General features: G+C 46.7%; 1 protein-coding gene across 1 annotated transcript; it reads right to left on the bottom strand.

Annotated features, from left to right (window-relative positions):
- Positions 1 to 3984: 3984 nt before the first annotated feature.
- Positions 3985 to 18547, bottom strand: LOC137668078 (uracil phosphoribosyltransferase homolog). Its single transcript, XM_068409373.1, is given in 7 exon segments — positions 3985 to 4113; positions 4115 to 4215; positions 4969 to 5130; positions 5901 to 5993; positions 13546 to 13683; positions 13814 to 13869; positions 18543 to 18547. Coding segments are annotated over 7 exon segments (684 nt in total).
- Positions 18548 to 20537: the final 1990 nt, after the last annotated feature.

Below are 20537 nucleotides of genomic sequence, written 5' to 3'. Positions count from 1 at the left end.
CGCCGCCGCCCCCGCGGGGCGGTGGGAGGGGGAGCGCGGCCCGACGAGAGGAGCGCGGAGGACCGCGCGGCTAGAGCGGCCCTGGCGCGGGGGCGCCGCCATTTTGAAGAGGGGCAAAGGGCGAAGGCCGTGGGGGGGCGGCATGGTGGCGGGGGGGTGCGGGGTGCCTGCGCGGCCGCCCCTCAGCCCGCAGCGTCCTGCTGCCCCGCGGGGGTGCGGGGGGGTCCCGGGGCGCAGCGGTGCCTGCCTGCGCAGCCGTTAGGGCGCAGCAGCCGTAGGGCCCGTGTCCCCACAGGCGCCAGGCCTGTCAGTGCGGGGGCCATTTCGTGTCACCTCACGGTGCGCGCCGGGCAGAGGTGCCAGCGCTGGAGGCTGGCGGTGGCCAACAGTTCCAAAGGCCGAGGAAGAATTGTCAGCGAGGAGTGGTGTCTGTCAGAGCGGCTATTCACTCTCCTCAGCCTTTTAACTGTGGCAGCATTTCCCCTCTCCTCACGCTGTTTTTCTCTGCTGCCTAACCTGGCGTTCCGTATTAAAGACAACTGTCACACTGTATAAAATCTAAGATACTCTTTATTTTCCAATTTGAGCCTTAATTAATTGAACACCAGGCTTCCCATGTTCTCTAAGTCCTGTTCTTAGGTTAAATTTTTCTGCAGTTTCCCCCCCACACATTCAAATTATAAATTGCAGCTGCGTTACCTCCAGGGTCAGCCCATCTCCCTCGTGGCATTCTGGCAAAGAAGCGAAATCAGGAATCGATAAGACAGAGTGGGAAGAAAACTGTGGCTGAAAAGAAATAGTTAGGAGAGAAACAGGAGAGAAAAAACTTGTCTCAGTTTTGAACCCAAGGGAGCTCGTGCCGTACTCTCAGTGCTAGTTTAAGGAGAGGGAAAGGTTAAGGCTCTGTGGACTTGTCTCCCGTAGAGGAGGGATTCCCTCAGAGTTTGGAAAGATCCCTCTGTACTGCCTGAACAGTCTCTCTTGAAAAGGACTTTAAGGAAAAGGAAAACAGAGATGACTTCCAAGGAAGTTACATTCATTTTCAAGCAAGATCTCGTACCTAGAGAAAAAACATATTTCTGAGGATCTCTGTGGTTTCAGGAAGCACACAAGACACCTTTGTTTCTCCTTTTGGCAGTTTATTGTGATAGTAGTGAGATTACTGTCGAGTTCAGGGATGGGTTGCATTTAAAGTTTGTTGAATGGGTAGAGAAATACAAGCCCAACTTTTAATGTAAATGAAGTGTTTTTAAATATTCACAGTTTAAATTTCCCTCTTCAGACTTGAGGACTTAAAGGCAGCTGCAGTGTTCTGCTAGAGAGAATGGAGGGGTCGGGTAGAGGGCATAGTTCTCATCAGTTTTACTTGCTACAGCATGGGACCAGGAAGGCCGTGATATCAAAATCATTAGTAATGGAGAGCTGAAGCAGTCTCAGTTTCATCTGGAGCAGATGTAGGTTCCCAACTATATTTTTGTTAAATTAGCCAGAACATAAAGCACAGAAGTTTATTCCAGCTGCGGAAGGACAGATGATACAGCGTATAGTTGGAGCGATGGAGAGCTGATACCTAATCCAGCATAAAACTGGCTTGCAGAAGGTTAACCTGTTACATTTTTAAAAGCAAACTGGAGTTGGGAGAGTGAGTTTAAATTAGATCAGTCCTTTGCATAGTTGTTGTGATACAGATCCTGCATTACAGTTGGATTTACTGTAGGGTCAAACCATGACCTAACAGCTCTGGTTTGACTGCTCAATGTGAGTAAAATTTAAAAAAAAGAAAAATTGGGAAGGGTAAATGTAATGTCACAAAGCACTTTTGCAGTTTTAATGAACCAAAATATTTGTTGTTGGGAAAATTTACCTTGCTCCTGACCCATGACAAACAGATCTTTTTATGTAGGCAGTGCTCCTACCTCTGACAGATTCCAGTGGTTGGAGAAACTGTAACCCGCAAAGAGAGAGACCCTGTGGCTGAGCATGTATGTGCACTTTAATTTTTGGCAGACATCTTTGAAGCAAGCAAAAACCGAATTCCGCTGTCAAGCATCGATAATTCAGAGGGAGATGATCGGCGCACAATTGATCCACATTATCGTGGAAAGCCTTGTGCTGACAATTGATAAGGCAGCCACCGAGTGTGAGTATTGGCAATTAGTCAATGAGTAGGACGTCCATCAGAGTGGTCCAATGGCAGACCTCAAAAACTGAAGAAATAGGAGGTGATGTGACTGCGACAGTCATTTATGCATCAAAGTGAATCCTATCTTTTCTCCCTACCATTTCTGAATACCAGGCAAGGTCAGAGCAGGATAAAAGTGGCTTTGTTACACACCAGTAACCTAAGCAGCAAAATGTTAGGGATTATTGAGCAAACGGGAGGTGGAGCATATTCTACTATTTTAACAGAGGGATAAGATGATGGTTTATGCTCCTGGAACAGCCTCTCGGTATTTTATGACATCTGACAAGTAATGTTGTTTGTTTGTCTCTTTCCTTTCCCCTCAATAAAATACTTTTAATTGATTCATTTTACCAAAAGTCTTGAAGATCATCAAATGTCAAGCAACAGAGGAGTAAAACATGTTATTCTTTACCTCTGTGGGTGAGTTCAGACCCTTCAGGTGGATATTTGCCAGTTTGCTGGGAGATGAGCGCCCAACGATGCGCCGAGATGGCAGCTGGGTTCTGCTGATTTATGCCTTACTTCAGTGGTAAAAACTTGTAGTTGAGGTCCGGGGCAGACGGCTAAGGAAAAGTACCTCCCTGGGTGTGATTTGGTGGAGTTTATTTGCAAATGCCCTCACAGGGTTGATCAGGTGCAGAATAAGCTCTGATTTTTCAAAACCACTTAGTGGATTTCACTATCCAGTTGACATTAATAACAATTAATGGCTTGTGCACACATACTCTCTAACAGCTTTGACAAAATTAGGATCAGTGTAGCAGTGCATTTCAAAAAGCTTGTAGGGGAAAATATATTTGCATAGAGAACTTTGCAGCATAGGGAAAAAATCCAAAATCTATAGCAAAAGCACGGTGTAATTCATACTTAGGTGTTTCCAATTTGCTAATGTATGTATAGTGAAGGAGAATTACAACACTTCTCCATGGTAAGTTTAATGTCGTTCCCTTCAATGAGGGTAAATAAATTTGCTTTAAATCCTCCAGGGTCTAAAAACCTGGTTATTTGGTAGTCAGTGATAGATGAGAAAAATGTTGGTGTTTTTTTTCCTAAAAAGATATTAAAATACTTTATTCACAATATAGATAAGTAATAATCCAAAGGCAGTGAAGTGAGAAAAATCTGAATCTCTTGGGAGCTTCTAAACCTGAAGCAAAAAAATAATAAAAAACCCCCAACAAGCTCAAATGCTTATAAAGCATGAGCAGAGCCAGGTACTGAGCAGGCAAATGAAGTCAATTTACACTAATGTACCAGCCCAGAACAAACTTGAGAGGAAACCTAAGGATATAACGATCCATAACAGTCTAACTTTGCTCTCTTTCTCTCTCAGTACTCTGCCTACATTGCTGTACCGTGCTGGCAACAGGCCCTCCTTCGGTAGGCAGGTGGGTGGAGGGTCCCTTCTGTCCTGGTGGGAGGAGAAGCCCATATTTCTGTCTTCTACAACAGAGTATTTTCCATTCAAACAATATCTCAGGAGGTTATTCCAGATGATTATTTTTAAATCAGCAGGTCTGGCATGCTGGAGTTTTAAAGATCTGGAGAAGAATTTTGCACCTTCAAGAGGCATTTTTAATAATGTTCAGTAATTTGGTAAATTCTGATCTAGGTCTTGTTTGTCTGGCAGTGCTGTGCCAGAGAGAACTTACATACTTGGGTACCATCGCGCCATGCTTTTAAATTCCCCCGTTGGCCAAAAAGATTTTTGAACATGCCCTCAACCAACTTGACAGTAATAAAATGTAGAAAAAAACCTTCTTGTACCATCATATAGGCATGTCTTTCTGTTCCAGGTGTCAGTCCGTTCCAAAATACTTCTGTCCAAAGTGTGTTGGTGCAACAGGATGAACTTCTGTAGGTAAAATGATGATCTCTGGGAATTCCTGGATGATCAATTTGGCAAAGAGAGGGCAAAGGCCTCAACTTACCATGAGGTGTGGAGAACAGGCTTAGCAGGATAATGACACTTGGTTGTACTCCATGTTCTACAAGAACTTTGACAGCCTCAATGACAGTATTACCAGTACCTAAAAGGGGAAAAAGTGAGATTTTCCCCCCTCCCCCAGTTGAAGAACTTGTCCTGGGCCATCCGAAAATATCCGTGTTAACATTGGTGTGTATTTTCCCACTGGAAAACTGTCACCTCTGCATGTATTAATTGCAGAAATCTTTGGTCTCCTGATGAAGAAACTTCATCTCTACCCTGAAACAGCCGACTCTGCCGGGTTTTAAGCACTGAAGTCTGTGGATTTTATTAAAGCCCTGAGGCAAGAAAGCTCATCTGAAATAGTAAAATGGCAATTAAGAGCTCCATGTGTGCAACCAGAATTAAATCTTAGACTGGAAAAGTTACTTCATCCTGACAAACTCCTTACCAACCTTAACAGATTATCTTTTATTGGTAATATTAACTGTATTTAATTTTAAAGTCGTTTACTTCTAGGATTATAATACTAATAAAAAATGTCTTTTAATAGCATAAGAAAAATACTGTTTGAGTATTTTCTCATGGCAAAATTTAAACAATTAAATTTATATCAAGTGTTAATGTTTCCACCTTTCTCACAAACACAGACATGCCCAAATGATTTGCTCTGCATTCAGGCTCGTGCAGGCTGACTAATGTGTATTCTGGCACAGCCTGAGAAATCCCCTACTGTGTCACCTAAATCAAGCAAAAAACCTAATCAAAGCCCCTGAAATTCAGAAATTTCCCTTTAGATTCAGCGCACTCACTGTTCAGCTGAGTCTAACTGTACATAGTGATGAAAGAGACTTACTTAGTATTGGGTACATGAGAAGAACTTTTCTCCTGTAAATGTCTGGCGGAAACTTAGCATAGTACACCTTGGCTCGCTGAGTCTCCTCGTCGCTCTGGATCAGGATTTTTCCTATGCGGATGGATCTGCAGCAGTCTCGTAGACCTTGTTCCATGGCCTCTCCTCAAAATGTGCAGGAAAAAAACAACAGCAAATTGTTACACACTAAGAAACGGCACAATTGCAAGATGCTACAATTCAACAGACAGTCCCGGTACTGTCCTGGTGAAGAGCTCTAAAAAGGAGATTTTTTTTTTTTCTCGGTTCCAAGTGTTAAAACCACTTGAGGCTATTTTTCCTTTTTTCTCTGCTTAGACAGAGCAACACATCTCCTTGGTGTTACTTAGCTGCTGGGTATTAGCGTTCCCACACCCCAGTGCTAAGCCCTCAAAGGCGAGAGCTGCAAACGTCAAACCAAACGCAGGGGGTTTGGAGACCATCTTTGAGCTCTGCCCAGAGACACCACGGTGCAACGTGTCTTGCAGGCAGCTGTGGAGCCACTGAACTGTACATCACAGAGGCAAAGGTTTCCTCAGCATTGGGCAGAACAACAGAGACTCCACCACCATGGAGCACGGTGTGTTTGGAGACCTGGCTCTGGGCAGGAGTAGTTAGTGGCAAACAAGGAAGGAGAGTTGGCCTGGCCTTCACAGTTAACAGCTGCTAGAGAGGAGGCCAGAGGAAATCCGTTGCAGCTATTTGTCTCCTAAAAAGTTAATAAAATATATTATTTGACATTCTGTGACCAAGGATACCTAAGAAAGAATAACAACTGGCAGGTTTGGGTAAAACTTCGCTGTAGAGAACTGTTGTTGCACATTTTTGAAAGGAAGTTGCTTAGAGGTTTCCAAAACGTTTAATTTGTGCTCATTTAACACCCAGGAACTGCCTACCGCTCCTCATTATGCTGACTCCGCTGTTTCCCTTTTCAAATCTCACTCCTTCATGCTTGTGTCCTGTTGGAGTGGTTGTGAACAAGCACAAGCCTGCCCGCAAAAGAGGTTGTAGGGATATCGTGTTGTGCCATAAAGCAGAGCCCTGCAAAAGACTCCGTTAAAGGCTGAGCCCATCTGGGGACGGGGGAAAGTGTGGCCTTTGCTGGAGCAAACGTGGTGCCTCTCTGTCATGCTGACAGCAATGCCAAGCAAAATAATGCAGAGTAATGTAGGTAAGAGGCCTCGCTAATAAATGATTTCAAGAAGGCTTTGTCAAGTTAATCAGACACTTTCCTTAATGTCACGCTTTAAAGTACGAGTGCTGATAGAATAAACCTTCAGTTAGTAACACACCCGATCTTGTCTTTCACAATGTTTTGATTGAGAAAGAGGAACGATGTAAGTCAATATGACAAACGTTAGTTGGACTAAAAATCTAACCGATAGGTCTCCAAGTGTAATTATAAGCAGAAGCATCCCTGAACACGGCACAGCTCCCGTCCTGGCAGTTCTTGACCCCACACCGCTTAATGTGTGATCAGTGACCTACCAGAAGATATAAAATCATTACTGGTGATCTGCAGGTGCACAGAAGTTAGGAGCAGGTCACTGATACCAAACCTAATCTGGATCACTTAATGAGCTGAGCTTAAGTAAACAACATGTTTTTCAGTGCCACCAGATGTAAAGTCATTAGCCTAAGAATAGAGCGGCAGCTGGACTACAGGGAGGGTGACAAAGTCATAGAAAACAGTGGTTCAGAAGAGGAGTAATCAGCTGAACGTGAGCTCCTAATGAGATGCTCTGCCAAGAGGAGCTAATGCTTCCGTGGAGCCAAAAAGGGAGACACCGAGGAGGACAAGGGAGGTTTTATTACCTCTGTTGTGGGCTCCAGGAAGACTTTGCCGAGGGCTGGAAAACACACCTTCATGAGAAACCACCCAAGGAACACGGTTTATTAAGTTAAGAGACATTTTAAACGCAGTATCTAGGGAGGCACATGGCAGATATAACACTAAAGGGGTCTTTATCTGGCAAAGTGGTGTTTGGTAGCTGGACATCAAAATAGGTTGCTCTGTACCTTTAGCAGTGGGGAAAGTTGTCCACCGAAACAGTCCACCCACGATTTGCTGACTGTGGCAGAGTGCCCATCACTGAAGAATCGCTGGAAATACTTAAAGAGATTTTTTTTTTTTTCCCGAAAGGAAACACTCTAGTTTGAACAAGAATTAACCCAGAGGAATCTGGCAGCCCTCATTAGGCTGGAATTGGGAGCAGGTTATTAGAACAGCTCCTGCTAGATTTCTTCCGAATAAATACAGGAACGCTATGACTGCAGGCAGGGGCAAAGGGAAGAGGTGCAGCAGGCAGGCGCAGGCAGCCTTGGCTGCAATACATGTGTGCTCCCAGTTAGGGGAAAAGGCCATTTTGAGTCATTTCTCCTCCCTTTTCAGGTTTAGGCCATGTCCAGAATGGGCTACAGCTTTCCAATGCCTTTTTTCTCCCACGTAACATTATCAGCGTGAGCTGTAGCTGCCCTGAGCAGCACAAGCCACAGGGCAATCAGCATTTGCAAAAAGGCAGCTACCAAAGCGTGCCTCTAACGGTTTTATCGCCAGGCCTTTTGCTTTAATTCTGTGCTGTAAGAGCAGTATTAGCCACCGGGAAACTTAAACATGTTACCAGGTGAGAGTACTACCAAATAATGCCCCTTGGCATTTTAAAGGTGTTGGGCACCCGCTGGGTTTTAGTTATCGTTTAGGGGTAGCAAAGACCCTGGGCAGGCTTTATTTTTTCATTAATTCCTGTTGAGAAACCAGAATGGAGGTTTTCTAAGTGTCAAAGTCCTTAAGAGAAAAATGGGGGAAAGAGACAGTGGGAAACGCAGGAGGGGGTTGGAGGGAAGCGAGATCTTTCAAAGACATTTTCTTATTCAGTGTTGATGGTCACCCTCCTATTTACATCCAAACCACAGTTTTGATGGTTACTCACCAATCCTTGTCTTTGGGCATCATTTCTAACATCTCCCGTGCAGCTTGAGCGTGTGTCAGTGACTTTGGGTACTGCCGTCTGGTGAATCACAGGGCTAGCAGCGGGGACCCGGAGCTGGTTTCTGCCTCTTCTGTTTTGCAGCTGTTTCAACAGCAAATGCTAATTCCTCTCTCAATGTTTTGCTCTTTCTGGGAATTTAAAAATAACTTGCCTAATGAAGCAGTGCTGAGCAGCTCATGTGTCCAGACAGATAGGAGTGAAATGCTTCAGTTCAGAAAGCAAAGAGTCATCCGTGGTGGCAGTGCCTTTGAACAAGTCCCCCAAGGCCCTTTTTTCAAATAATCCCAGGACTGGCTGAAATTAATGCGGGAAGAAATTCAGAGAAAAGGGGGAGAATCACGTCAAAGGGCCTGGGACTTGGGAAGACATTTCTGGGTGAGCTGTAATCAGTCCCATCCTATGACATCCCTTTAGCAGTGCCATTTAATTACTCCATTACGGGCAGGGTTTGATGTATGTGTTCTATAGCAGGGACATCCAGAACATGAAAGAAAAATGTGGCGCTTACTGGCTGCTTTACAAAGATCAATGAAGCTCCTTGTCCCTTGTTAGAGCAATGAGAAGCTGAGCACCGAGTGACAAAACTGCCTGTCCAAGGGCAGCCACCAAAGCACAAGCAGAGATACTTACAGGCTGTGGCAGTTTTCGGTTTCTCCCTCAACACCACCTTGCTTTGTTACTCATCTTTGGTTTTCTGTCCTCTGTAGATGATCACCATTCACATTTAAGTTCACCCTCTAATGAGCACATCTGCCTCACTAGGACAGGACACGTGAGAGCTGCGACGGGTGAACATCCGTGTATTTCCAAGAGTAGCTGTGAGGGTGATTGCAAAAAACAAGCTGGGCATGCTATGCTGGGAAGCAAAACTGCTGTGGAATGGCAGGCATGGGGTCCAGGGAGATACTTGGCTTCTTTGGGCCAAGACTGGAGTCAGAAACCCTTGCCCTGCCCACTTCTAGACTTCATAGCCTCTTGGATTGATTTGCAACATTATTGTTTTCTTGTTCTTCAGAATTAAATCATTTACAGTGCAAGTCCTCGAGGTTTCAGTCTTACTTCTGTGTGTGCCATAATGCTTATCAGAGAGTAAATGTTACTCTTTCTAATATATTGATGATAAAACCCTTTTTCCCCCCCAGCTAGATGAATGATTATTACATTCTTCAAATCAATTCTCATTTTTCTTTAATTGCTTCTGATGCCCTTGGCACTGTGGAGTGACAGGGTCTGCACTCCAGCTGAGGAGGCTACCGGGGTAACTCAGCAATGTCCTCACCTGCATGAGAGGAGATTATCGATCCTAAAAGGCTGGTGGTTTTCTTTGGGGCAGACAGGTTGAGGAAAGCATCTGTCAGAAGAATTTGCCAGGCACAGACTCATGCTGATACCTATGTTAACCCTACCAAGAATGTAAGATCTGTATCATATGCAGCATGTCTATGTGTTTTTATTGAATTGCCCTTAGGAGATGCCAGCTCTAGAGTGCAATTCATCATTCCCTTGAATCTTGCATCAAATATGCCGTAATGTAAAAGGGTGAAATGGAGCCAAACCAGAAGGAACACGTGTTACTTCAGCTCTGTGCTTGTGTCAGGGAAATGGAGGGCTTCTGCTACTAGGATGCAACTGCTGAAAACGAGGAGCTTCCTCTCTCTGTGCATAGTAATGAATTTCATTGCCCATCCTTTATCCTTCAAGCAGTGAATCTGGCCAGTGTGATGTCTGGAACAGTCCAGGCATGGCACATTTCCTTAGTTTAAACTGAAGTCTTAACCCAGTTTGTAACCATAGCCCTGAAGTTAACTGGTGATCACTCCTTGCTCGACAGCACAGCAGTTGTTCTCTGTACCAGCATGAGCCTCCCTCTCAAGCACGTTTCCTGTAGGTTTGCAGACTTTGCAGACTGGCAATAATTGAGAGATGATTTGTACCTTCCTGTTCTCAAATCCTAACCCTAACTTCAAGTAACCTTGACAAAAGCCATACAGTGACTGTCTCACTTTCACCAGGAGCTCCCTGAGCTCCTTGGGCCTCTCAAATTCGATAATAAAACTTATTCTTCAGCTCTTGGTTTCAATAATCATGGTATCATAACCCCATCAGAGACTGGAAGCTTCCCATCCTCCAAGAGAGAAACTCTCCTCCACTCTTCCCCCCAAAACCCCCGAGGGTGTTAGGCCTGTTCATAGAGAGGTTCTGTAATAGTGCAACCCATCCCCCTTGCATCAGGACACGTGCCAAGCACCCACCGGCAAACAGACCAGGGCCAAATCCAGCGTGTGCCTCGAGGGCAGGACCCACCTTGTAGCCAGGGGCAGATGACGTCCTCGAGGGACTCGGGCCGATGCTACATCCCTGACGCAGCTCCAGGCGCTGCCGGACAGACTCCTCTCGCTGAACACCATGCCAGGGGCTCTTTTCAACAAGAAAGATCTTAAATAGTCTCCATAGCCAACGCCAGCATTTTGCAGCATTGTCTGATGGGAGATGAAGGAGGGATAAATTCCTTAAAAATAATCCTCGTGGTGTTAAATAATGTGATTAAGCAGGCTGCCTAATTCTCCTCCTTGGTATTAAACTGTCCTGTTCATCACTGGTTTCAGCTCTGCCCTCTCCCTGCCCCGTGCACCCTCCTCTGCTGCAGCGTGGGGCAGACTTGACATACCACCACTTTAGCAGCTGCCTGCCCTATAAAAACAGTGCCCTTATCTCTCAGTCTGCAGTTTGTGCTCAGTCTCTTTATTTTCCTTCATGTAATCATCAGACATTTCTGCGTTTTGTCGTGATAAACCACCAGACTGTTGAATCTCTGGGGCTGCCAAGAAAAGCATCTCGGCATAGCACAAATAGAGCTGCTATTTTTTTTTTTTATTCCTTTCTGTAGTTTAACATTTATTCCTGCTATTTGTTGTCACCTTAGAAGGGTAAATAGGGCTGCATCTTGCTAGCAAGTTGCTTCAAATACATTAGATGAAAGAATAACTAACATGATGTACGAAAGGCTACGAAGACTAATACAACTGCCTGATGGGAGGTTGTAGCGGAGTGGGAGTCGGCCTCTTCTCCCAGGCAAACCAGCGATAGGACAAGAGGACACAGCCTCAAGCTTCGCCAGGGGGAGGGTCAGGTTGGACATTAGGAAGCAATTTCTTCTCAGCAAGGGGTCATTAGCCATTGGAAGGGGCTGCCCAGGGAGGTGGTGGAGTCACCATCTCTGGAGGGGTTTAAGAAAAGCCTGGAACATGGCACTTAGTGCCGTGGTCCAGTTGACATGGTGGTGTCAGGGCAATGGTTGGACTCGATGATCCCAGAGGGCTCTTCCAACCCGATTGATTCTGTGATTCTGTGACTCATCTGTAGGTGATGTACCTTACACTGCTCAGAACTGACAGAGATTTGCTTCTATCTGTTACCAAGTGCATTAAAACAGGCATGTGTTGATCACAGCCCTGCACTCCAAATAAAGGTTTCCATAATTGATAAATGACCTTTCTCACATTGCCAGGATTTAGGCTCATTCCTTTTTCTTCATTTCCCCCAACCCTTCTGAGTCTCAGGCTCCTCTTCTGGCATTTGCATGTGTTTATCTCTTCCAAACAGTTGTAGACAGCTACCACGTCTTCCCTCGCATCGCTGACGATGTAACTTTAACTAGGGGCAGTAAAATGACAAAAAACCATGAGCAAACAAAAAGGCAAAGAAATGCCAAGGGCGTTTTGCTGCCTTTAGCAGTAAAGCACGGTGAGTCCTGTACTTCTCAGCGGTATCACTATTGCCTATTTAAATCATACACACTTTCCAGGCATGCAATAAAATAAACATCCTAACAAATAATTCAGATAAAGTTGCAGACCCGTATGTCTTCTGAGTGTGTGTGAGCTTCAGAGCATCGTGAGACATCAGCGGAGCAGGAGGAGCAGAAGCAAAGTGTCAGTCCCGCAGCAAGGTGGGCACCGTCCATCTTCAAACGGCAGCAGCACTCCTACCTCTGTCCCAGTACTGGGATGGAGAAAGCTCTCCAGTGACAGCAAATGCTACTGGAGAAACAGAAAACCAGTCACTTGTTTGCATTAAACTTGTTGGAGCTTGGTATCTTTGGAATCTTTTTTTTTTCCCCTCAATTAGATGAAATTTATCTCAGAGTTCAAAAGTTATGGGAATGGCCCAAAAGCCAGGCTGGTGACACAACCACAGCAGCTCACTTTCCTTAGGAAATCAGCTTAAAAACCCTAACGACTGGAGAAATGGCCCCACAGCCCATTGTTTGGTGGCCGTTTACATTTCAAGGTCCCTGTCTCCAATGAGAGAGAGGATGTCTGAATCCTTCCGTTCTCATAATTAAAGCTTATGAGCTGGAGACTCATTTTTAAGGTGCCCCTTTCTATTGATCTGTAATGCCACTTTAGAGGTTATAACTAATAATATTAGATTTTAATCAACTCAGATCTAGTCATGGATGCTACTTTCAGCTAGAGGAATTGAGTTAACTGCCTCTTGCCTTTTTCCTACTTATATTTTAACTGCGTCGTACGAGAATGATGTAGCATCTTCATTCAGACAGAATTAGTCATTTACTTCATGTAGGAATCTTCGGCACGTAGTAATCTCACCCATATTCAGCCAGGCAGGTAAGCACATACTGAAGTCTACAATTAAAATCCTTAATTAAAGCCGTAAATTAAGCACATACTTAAATGCTTCGCTAAAGAGGGATATAATCTCCAACATGCTTAAGATAAAGTGTGTGTTTAAGTGCTTTATTGAACCAGCGCTTTCGCTGCAACACAAAGTGTATTTGCGAAGCGAAAGCTGCTATGGGTGTAATCCCACAAAAAACCAGCAATTTGATGGGTGGTTTATGTTGATAAATGCACCCAGGCTTCTCCCATCGCCCATTCTGACAGTTCATACCTGGAATTTTATGAGGTGTAAAAAATATTTGGATGTGATGTTGTGAGGCCAGTGGAACACAATGAGCTGTGCCGGGACCGTGGCAGCGTGAGCAGCAGCGTTCACGGCTTGGCTGCGGGTTGGAGAAAGGACAGTCCCAGCATGGACGCTGGGCTGGGTTTTGCATGGCTTGCTGGGCTGGGGAGGTGGCACTTACATCTGAGATGACTTTTGGGGAGCGTGAGGGTGGCAGACAGACAGAAGACCTCCTCCGCTCTGCCAAGCACCGGAGCTGACACACTGCCGTGGAAAGGCCTGTTTATGGGGCAGGAGAAGAGTCGGGCTTTGGAGATGGCTTCAGGGCTAGGGCTGGGTCCAAGAGGGAGGGTTGGGCTTTCTGCCAGGGTTTCGGAATGGGATGAGGTGAAGAGTTTAACTCTTCATCTGCAAAGGCTCACGGAGTGAAGGTGATGGCTGATTTTGTATGAAGTGGCTCTTGTTTCAGGGCAGGGATCTGCCAGCTGGCTGCTATTAAAGCTAAGTTAGGTTGGGTTTAAAGCTGAGCTTTAATAAGCTCAGGGTTGAGTATCTTGGGTTGGTGTCTGGGACCAGGATGAGAGCTGATGCCCTGAGCACACCTGAGCCTCCTCTTCCCCACTGCCCATGCCCAGCGCTAGTACCTTGGACCTGCTCCAAGAGGAGTCCGAGGAGATCCGACACGTGGCCGGGGGGACGGTCAGAGCTACGGCAGGACGTTTGCCGGGGAGGTCTGGCCCTTCTCCTGGCACCGCAGCGGCTAAAAGCAGAAAGGGAAAGCAAAAGAGGAAAAGCAGTTTTGTTTTTCAGAGAATAAGGAAAAATGGGCTGGATCCCTCAGATCTCCTCACCCTGACTGTCTTCAGTCCATAGACAGGTCTGGCACTTACCCAGCGTCAGGTTGGCAGCATCCAGTGGGACAGGAGCAGCCCGGGTAAGCTCAGTCCTGGGCCAAAACAGAGACAGACACATCGTCAGGGCACAGTCGAGTCCTTTCCCTGCAGATGGGGCTTCGCTAGACCTGGCCCGCGGTCAAACACGCCAGCGAGACTCTGCGAACATCCCTCATTCCTGCCAGAAATTGTACTATAAGAATATTCCGAGTTGCAGTTCCCACAGCATGCACTATTCCTTCTTCAGGTCCCAGCATCATTTAGCACCCAGAATAGATGCTGCCCACTTACGAGCAGCTATTTGGTATTTTGTTTTAATTTTAACAAAGGTGTGTGACTTCGGGCTTTATTTACTGCCTGCTGTCCAAACCCCACTCCAGAGACAAGGTTATTCATTTTCCCAGGAGCCACACACGTATTAACGAATTTAGTGTTGTGGGAGGGTGTGGGAAGGATTATTTCCATGTTTCAAAGTTGGAGCTTAGCTGTGGTCATTTGAAATGAGCCAGCAGTGTGCCCAGGTGGCCAAGAAGGCCAATGGCATCCTGGCCTCTATTAGGAATAGCATAGCCAGCCGGTCTGGGGGAGTGATCGTCCCTCTGTACTCGGCACTGGTGAGGCCGCACCTTGAATCCTGTGTCCAGTTCTGGGCCCCGCACTTGAAGAAAGATGTTGAGGTGTTGGAGCGAGTCCAGAGGAGGGTGACCAAGCTGGTGAAGGGTCTGGAGGGTCTGACCTACAAGGAGCGGCTGAGGGAGCTGGGGGTGTTTAGCCTGGAGAAGAGGAGGCTCAGAGGTGACCTTAGTGCAGTCTACAACTACCTGAAGGGAGGTTGTAGCGGGGTGGGATTCGGCCTCTTCTCCCGGGCAACTAGCGATAGGACAAGAGGACACAGCCTCAAGCTTCGCCAGGGGAGGGTCAGGTTGGACATTAGGAAGCATTTCTTCTCAGCAAGGGTCATTAGCCATTGGAAGGGGCTGCCCAGGGAGGTGGTGGAGTCACCATCTCTGGAGGGGTTTAAGAAAAGACTGGACATGGCACTCAGTGCCCTGGTCTAGTTGACATGGTGGTGTCAGGGCAATGGTTGGACTCGATGATCCCAGAGGGCTCTTCCAACCTGACTGATTCAGTGATTCTGTGATTTTGGATCCCTGATTTGCCATGGCCAAGACTTTGCTTTTATTTCATTTGCAGCAAACATACGATACTATAGAACAGCAAACCACGGTGGAATGAGAAAAGCCTGACTGTAGCATATGGGTGTTAGCACCCCAAATCCTTACGAGAAACGACCACTCCAGTGGGCAGAGCTTTTTAACATTTAACACAGAATAAATCTGTGAAATTTTGGTTTACAGCTCTGCTGAGCGGAGCGCTGCAAAGCCCGCAGGCACTCGCAGCACTGCTGCAGGCCCCCGAATTTGTTGTTCCCAGAAACACAGTCATTGCTAAGTTAGAAATTTCTTTAAGAGAAGCACTTAGCAACAGCCGACACAAAGTGATCCGCAGTTTTTTTTTTGGTATTGACTTTTTTTTTTATTGCACCAAGAGAGAAAAATACACTCGCTATTTACACTCATTACCTGACACCCTCTAGAGGCCTCCAGCCCGCAAAGGCTTCAGCGCGAGCTGATTTTATGAGAATATTCCCACCTCATGCTAATATTCCCAGCTCGTTTCAGCTAATGAGCCCAGGAGGGCCAGCGGCACGCGTGCCCCGGGCTGGTGGCCGGGCTGTGCCGGGGCTGGCGGCACAGCAGGGAAGGTTTCATTAGCGAGACAGACACCAGCCCATAAACAAGTTTCGAGTCCTTGAGATGCGACGTTACCAAGTCGGGGGAAGGCTCAGCAGAGAGAACAAACGGTGCCACGGCCCCCCCGGCCTTTTTGCTTCTGGAAACGGCAGGTAAGAAATCCAGCCAAGGTGCCGGCACAGCACACGCGTTGCAAAGCTCGGGCTGCAGCACCTCTTGCTGATGTTTGTGTGCCCGTCCCTCCGCACAAGACCCTTCAGACTGGATCTACATCCCTAAACGCTATGTAAAGTGAGCCCCTGGCTGCCACTTCTGCCCCTTTTTGAGTGGGTTTTGCTAAGCTCACCAGGCATTTACACAACGTTTAGGTGCTGTTGGATTATTTTTCTTGCACTCCAGCTCCTTCGGTTTTAGCATATTTCAAACCTTCCCCTGGTGTGCTCTCCAGCAAAGGATGGATTACATTAAAGCAAAAACCAAGGAAGAAAACGCAGAGCGAAAGCTCAGCTTCCACATGTAATTCAATCCACGCCGTTCCCCAGTGCGTGAAAATCCACACGTAACGATCCAGCACATTCCCTGTCGTGCGGCTTCACAGGATGGGGTGACAGCGGTCTCAGCTTCACCGTTACTCGTTGCTCTTCATGAGAGATGCCTCAAATGGTATCGACAGGCTTCAACGCAGTTTGCATGTTTATAGAGAGATAACCCAGTAGTTAGTTACTGGTCAGGGATGGAGGAGATGGAGGAGTGAATCTCCCTCCCATCACATGTTTACCATCCAATTCAAGGTAAGACAAAGATGTCCTGAAGCGTCCAAGGACTTTGGCTGAGCCACAGTAGAATTTACCTGCCTCCATCCCAATGTGTCATTGTCAGGAAATTCATGCCTAATCCTGGGGGCACCACATTTCTAGACCTGCCCGAGGCGATCTGGTGCTGACCAGTTCAGCAGTATCTCAGATCTCATTATCGCGGAGGTTCCCAGGTTGGGTGTTTCCCCAAATGAATCCCTTGGAGGGCTCAGCCTGTACTGAACTGCAGCTCACAGGGTCCACCCTGAGCCTGACTCCATCAGGGTTCACCCCGAGTTAGTCAATCAGTCAATCAGGTTGGAAGAGCCCTCTGGGATCATCGAGTCCAGCCATTGCCCTGACACCACCATGGCAACTAGACCATGGCATTAAGGGCCATGTCCAGTCTTTCTTAAAGACCTCCAGGGTGGAGTCACCTCCACCACTCCCTGGGGCAGCCCCTTCCAATGGCTAATGACCCTTGCTGAGAAGAAATGCTTCCTAATGTTCCAACCTCAACCTCCCCTGGCGAAAGCTTGAGGCTGTGTCCTCTTGTCCTGTCACTACTTGCCTGGGAGAAGAGGCCGACTCCCACTCCACTACACCCTCCCTTCAGTAGTTGTAGACTGCACTAAGGTCACCTCTGAGCCTCCTCTTCTCCAGGTTAAACAACCCCAGCTCCCTCAGCCATTCCTCATAGGTCAGACCCTCCAGACCCTTCACCAGCTTGGTCGCCCTCCTCTGGAGTCGCTCCAACACCTCAACATCTTTCTTTAAGTGCAGGGCCCAGAACCGGACACAGTGTTCAAGGTGCGGCCTCATCAGGGCCGAGTTGGTTGGAACAATCAACACATACCCACTGCTGACATCCCACCCTTTCTGCTGTGGCCACCCAGGAATGGAGACCCAAATGAGTCCCTCGGGCATAAGGGCTCATACGCCCTTAGCCAAGGCAGGTACTCCAGCAGCTGGAAAACGCACAGCTGTGGTTCCCAAATGTGTGTAAGCACATCTAACGCACCCTTCTAGTCCCAACCCCATGCAAACAGCACCCAGAGAATCTCTGACCCCTCTCAGCATATGCCCTGGGTAATATTACATTAAACCATCCAGCCCCTACCCTTCGAAATAAAAGAGCTTCTAGGCTTTGGCAATATGAAAAGGGAAAAAAACACCTCACCAAATTCACCGCTGGGCTGTCCGCATCCTCTCCCTCCCTGCTGCTTCAGGACCTGGTGAGGCAGTCAGACCAACCCAAGGACCATGAAGATGGGCTGGTTCAAGCCATGGCAGGTCTGGCCCCACCTGCCTTCGCCATCCAGGGACAGCAGCTCCCTCCGGCAAGATGGAGGAGCCGGTGATATTAATTACATCCTAATTAAAATCTGATGGGTGACAGTTCATCCAGAAGTTACAAGCGTTTTAATTATCGGTGCATATAATAATAGAATAAACACAAACCCACTTTAACAGGGCCCTTTCTGTAGCATACTCAGGTATACGAATGCTCCACTGCTAATTAGATGTGTTTATTTGGGTGGAAGATGGAGACTTTCTACAGTTAACAGCTGCCTTATTTTATAGGGGAGTTTTCACTTTATTTTACATTTTTTAAATGTGGGAATTCATCCCTTTAACAGAGCATACATGATGAAACCTCTGCCTTTAAAACGCTACAAAGATAAGATCGTGCAATTCAAGCAGAGGTAATTTTAACCCTAATTTACCCTTCCAGCTGGACCCTTTGCCTTCTTTGAGCACTTTGCTTTGCCAAGGCAGTCAGGGACATTTCGGCTGCAGAACCCCCAGCTCTGGTTAGCTTGGTCCACTCAAACGCCGTGGCAGGGGCTGCTGCATTTATCCCTGCTCGAACTTCAGAGGGATCCGCACATCAGAAATAGCTCCGTGGGATTTGAGGAGCAAATCATTAAACATCTGTAGCGATGGGCTTTCCCACAAACGTACAGCTGTAATCAAAATGACGCGAGTCCCCTCTTTGCAATGCCTTTTTGAGAGCCCCAGTTTTTATATAAACATCGGAAAAATGGGGGTTTATTGGAAATTAGGAGGATTCACGCGATGCTGTCCTACAGAACGGCAGTGCGCGAGCTCCCCGAGCTGGGGCTTGTCTGGAAAACCAAGGCGAAGGGTTTCCCCTCCGGCTGCCGAGCACCTCACCTCATGGAGGTACGCGGACATCTACATGCTCAGCGCTGCACTAACCCACTGACCCGGGAAGCCCCCACTTCCCTGTGCATCCCTGGGACGCTCCCTTCCACCACACCACGCCGGGGACTGCCGGCTCCAGTTCCTGAAGTTCAATCAATCAATCAATGGTCAATCAATCAGGTTGGAAGAGCCCTCTGGGATCATCGAGTCCAACCATTGCCCTGACACCACCATGGCAACTAGACCATGGCACTAAGTGCCATGTCCAGGCTTTTCTTAAACCCCTCCAGAGATGGTGACAAAGATGCCTGGCACAATTCTGGGGAGGCAGCGCGTGGGCAAGGCCAGTCCCTGAATGGAGGCAGCGTGGGGGGCTACCAGCTCTGCTTTTGGGGCTACCAGCTCTGCTTTTGGGGCTACCAGCTCTGCTTTCAGGTGACTGTTCCCCACTCCCTCACCAAGGGGTCTGGGAACCACCGTGGCTGCTGAACACGGCACTGAATTAACTCCCCTCCTGTTGTTCCTACCAACATTAAGCACTAAGGAAAGGAATGGTAATTTGTTAAAAAAATATTTTTTAAGGGATTTTTCCACAAGAAAATGAAGAGGAAGATGGCAGCACTCAGAACCACGGGGCATCGCACTGCACCCACCTGCTCCTCCCCAGGAAAGGCCGGGCCGGGGGTGTCCTCCAGGCGCTGTCAGGACCTCGCTTGCCCTGAGCACAGGGGAGCAGTAACTCTGTCCATTTGATGAATTTCCCCTTTCTCAATTAAAACCAGCCACATCTCTTTAAAGCCGAGGCAATGCAAGCACTTTCCCCCACTTCTTCCCACCCGCAGCCGTGCCTCTGTCTCTAATGAGCTCCACAGTAACGAGCACCAGCCCAATTAAGCCGACGGGCTGGGATCAGGAGCACGTGTGGAGGGGGCAGCCAGGCTGATCCTCGTTTATTCCTGATGGTAGCGATTTGTTTAAAGAAACGATTCCTAATATTCAATAAATGGCAGTTTTAATTTCTTCTTCATACATGATCTTAAAATGAGATTTTAAATTTTTTTATTTATTCCATAAACAATATAACAAAACTCAGCAAGTTAACAATATGACGTTTTCACCATACAGAGTCAGTCACAAATATTTAAAACCTTTGCAACAAGAACAACAAAACCCAAAATATTACAAGAATAATTTACAAGAGGATCTATAAAACAGCAAAGCGCTCACAAATTTTCCAGTTTCCTTTACACAATATCACTACACTCTTTCACAACATTTCTTTTTATTACAAAATTCCCAACAAAAGTTTAATTTTTTTCTTTGTATTTTGGTTTTTAAAACCAGAAACTTTTAAGTATACATCCTTTTATTAACACCCGAAGGTGCAAAAAAAGGGAAACCTCACACATACAAACACTTCACAGCACTTTTCTAAGAAAAATATACACTTACAAAATATTTTACAAATTGGCACACTTAAAAATATACAAGATTTTGTAGGCGTCTTAGAGTGATCCTTAAGAATTATACTTCAATTGACTCTACAGAATATTTATAAAGCTTATTCTAAAAGAAAAAAGGCAAATCATTTCCAAACATGTTAAAATCGCAGTGTAAAATGCCGAACAGAAATGGGGATGTTACATTCATAAAAAGGGGCCATTTCATAGTTCAATGCTCAAGGGCGGGGTGGGGGGGGAATAAAAGTTTTCTTTAGCACCATAAACCAGGAGCACCTTCCTACGAGGCGGCTCTGGTTCTATGGGGGGACTCGAGGAGCAGTACATTCACGTCTCGGGAGGCAGCGGTCGCAACAGCAGCTCCTCGGCGTCCTACCTGCTTCCCGCGGGGAGGAAGAGCCCGGAGGAGTTTAACCGGTACCTTTCTTTTGGGGTGGGGTGGTGGGGGGTGTTTTAGTTAATGTTTAAGTCTTCCCTTTGTGCTTCTGGAATGGATTTTGTCTGTCTAAGCGAAGGGTGGTGGTGAATCCCGATTTTAGTTGGT

Source organism: Nyctibius grandis, chromosome 10, assembly GCF_013368605.1.
Source record: "Nyctibius grandis isolate bNycGra1 chromosome 10, bNycGra1.pri, whole genome shotgun sequence".
Lineage (NCBI taxonomy): Eukaryota > Metazoa > Chordata > Aves > Nyctibiiformes > Nyctibiidae > Nyctibius > Nyctibius grandis.
This window is presented reverse-complemented; position numbering and strand designations above follow the sequence as displayed.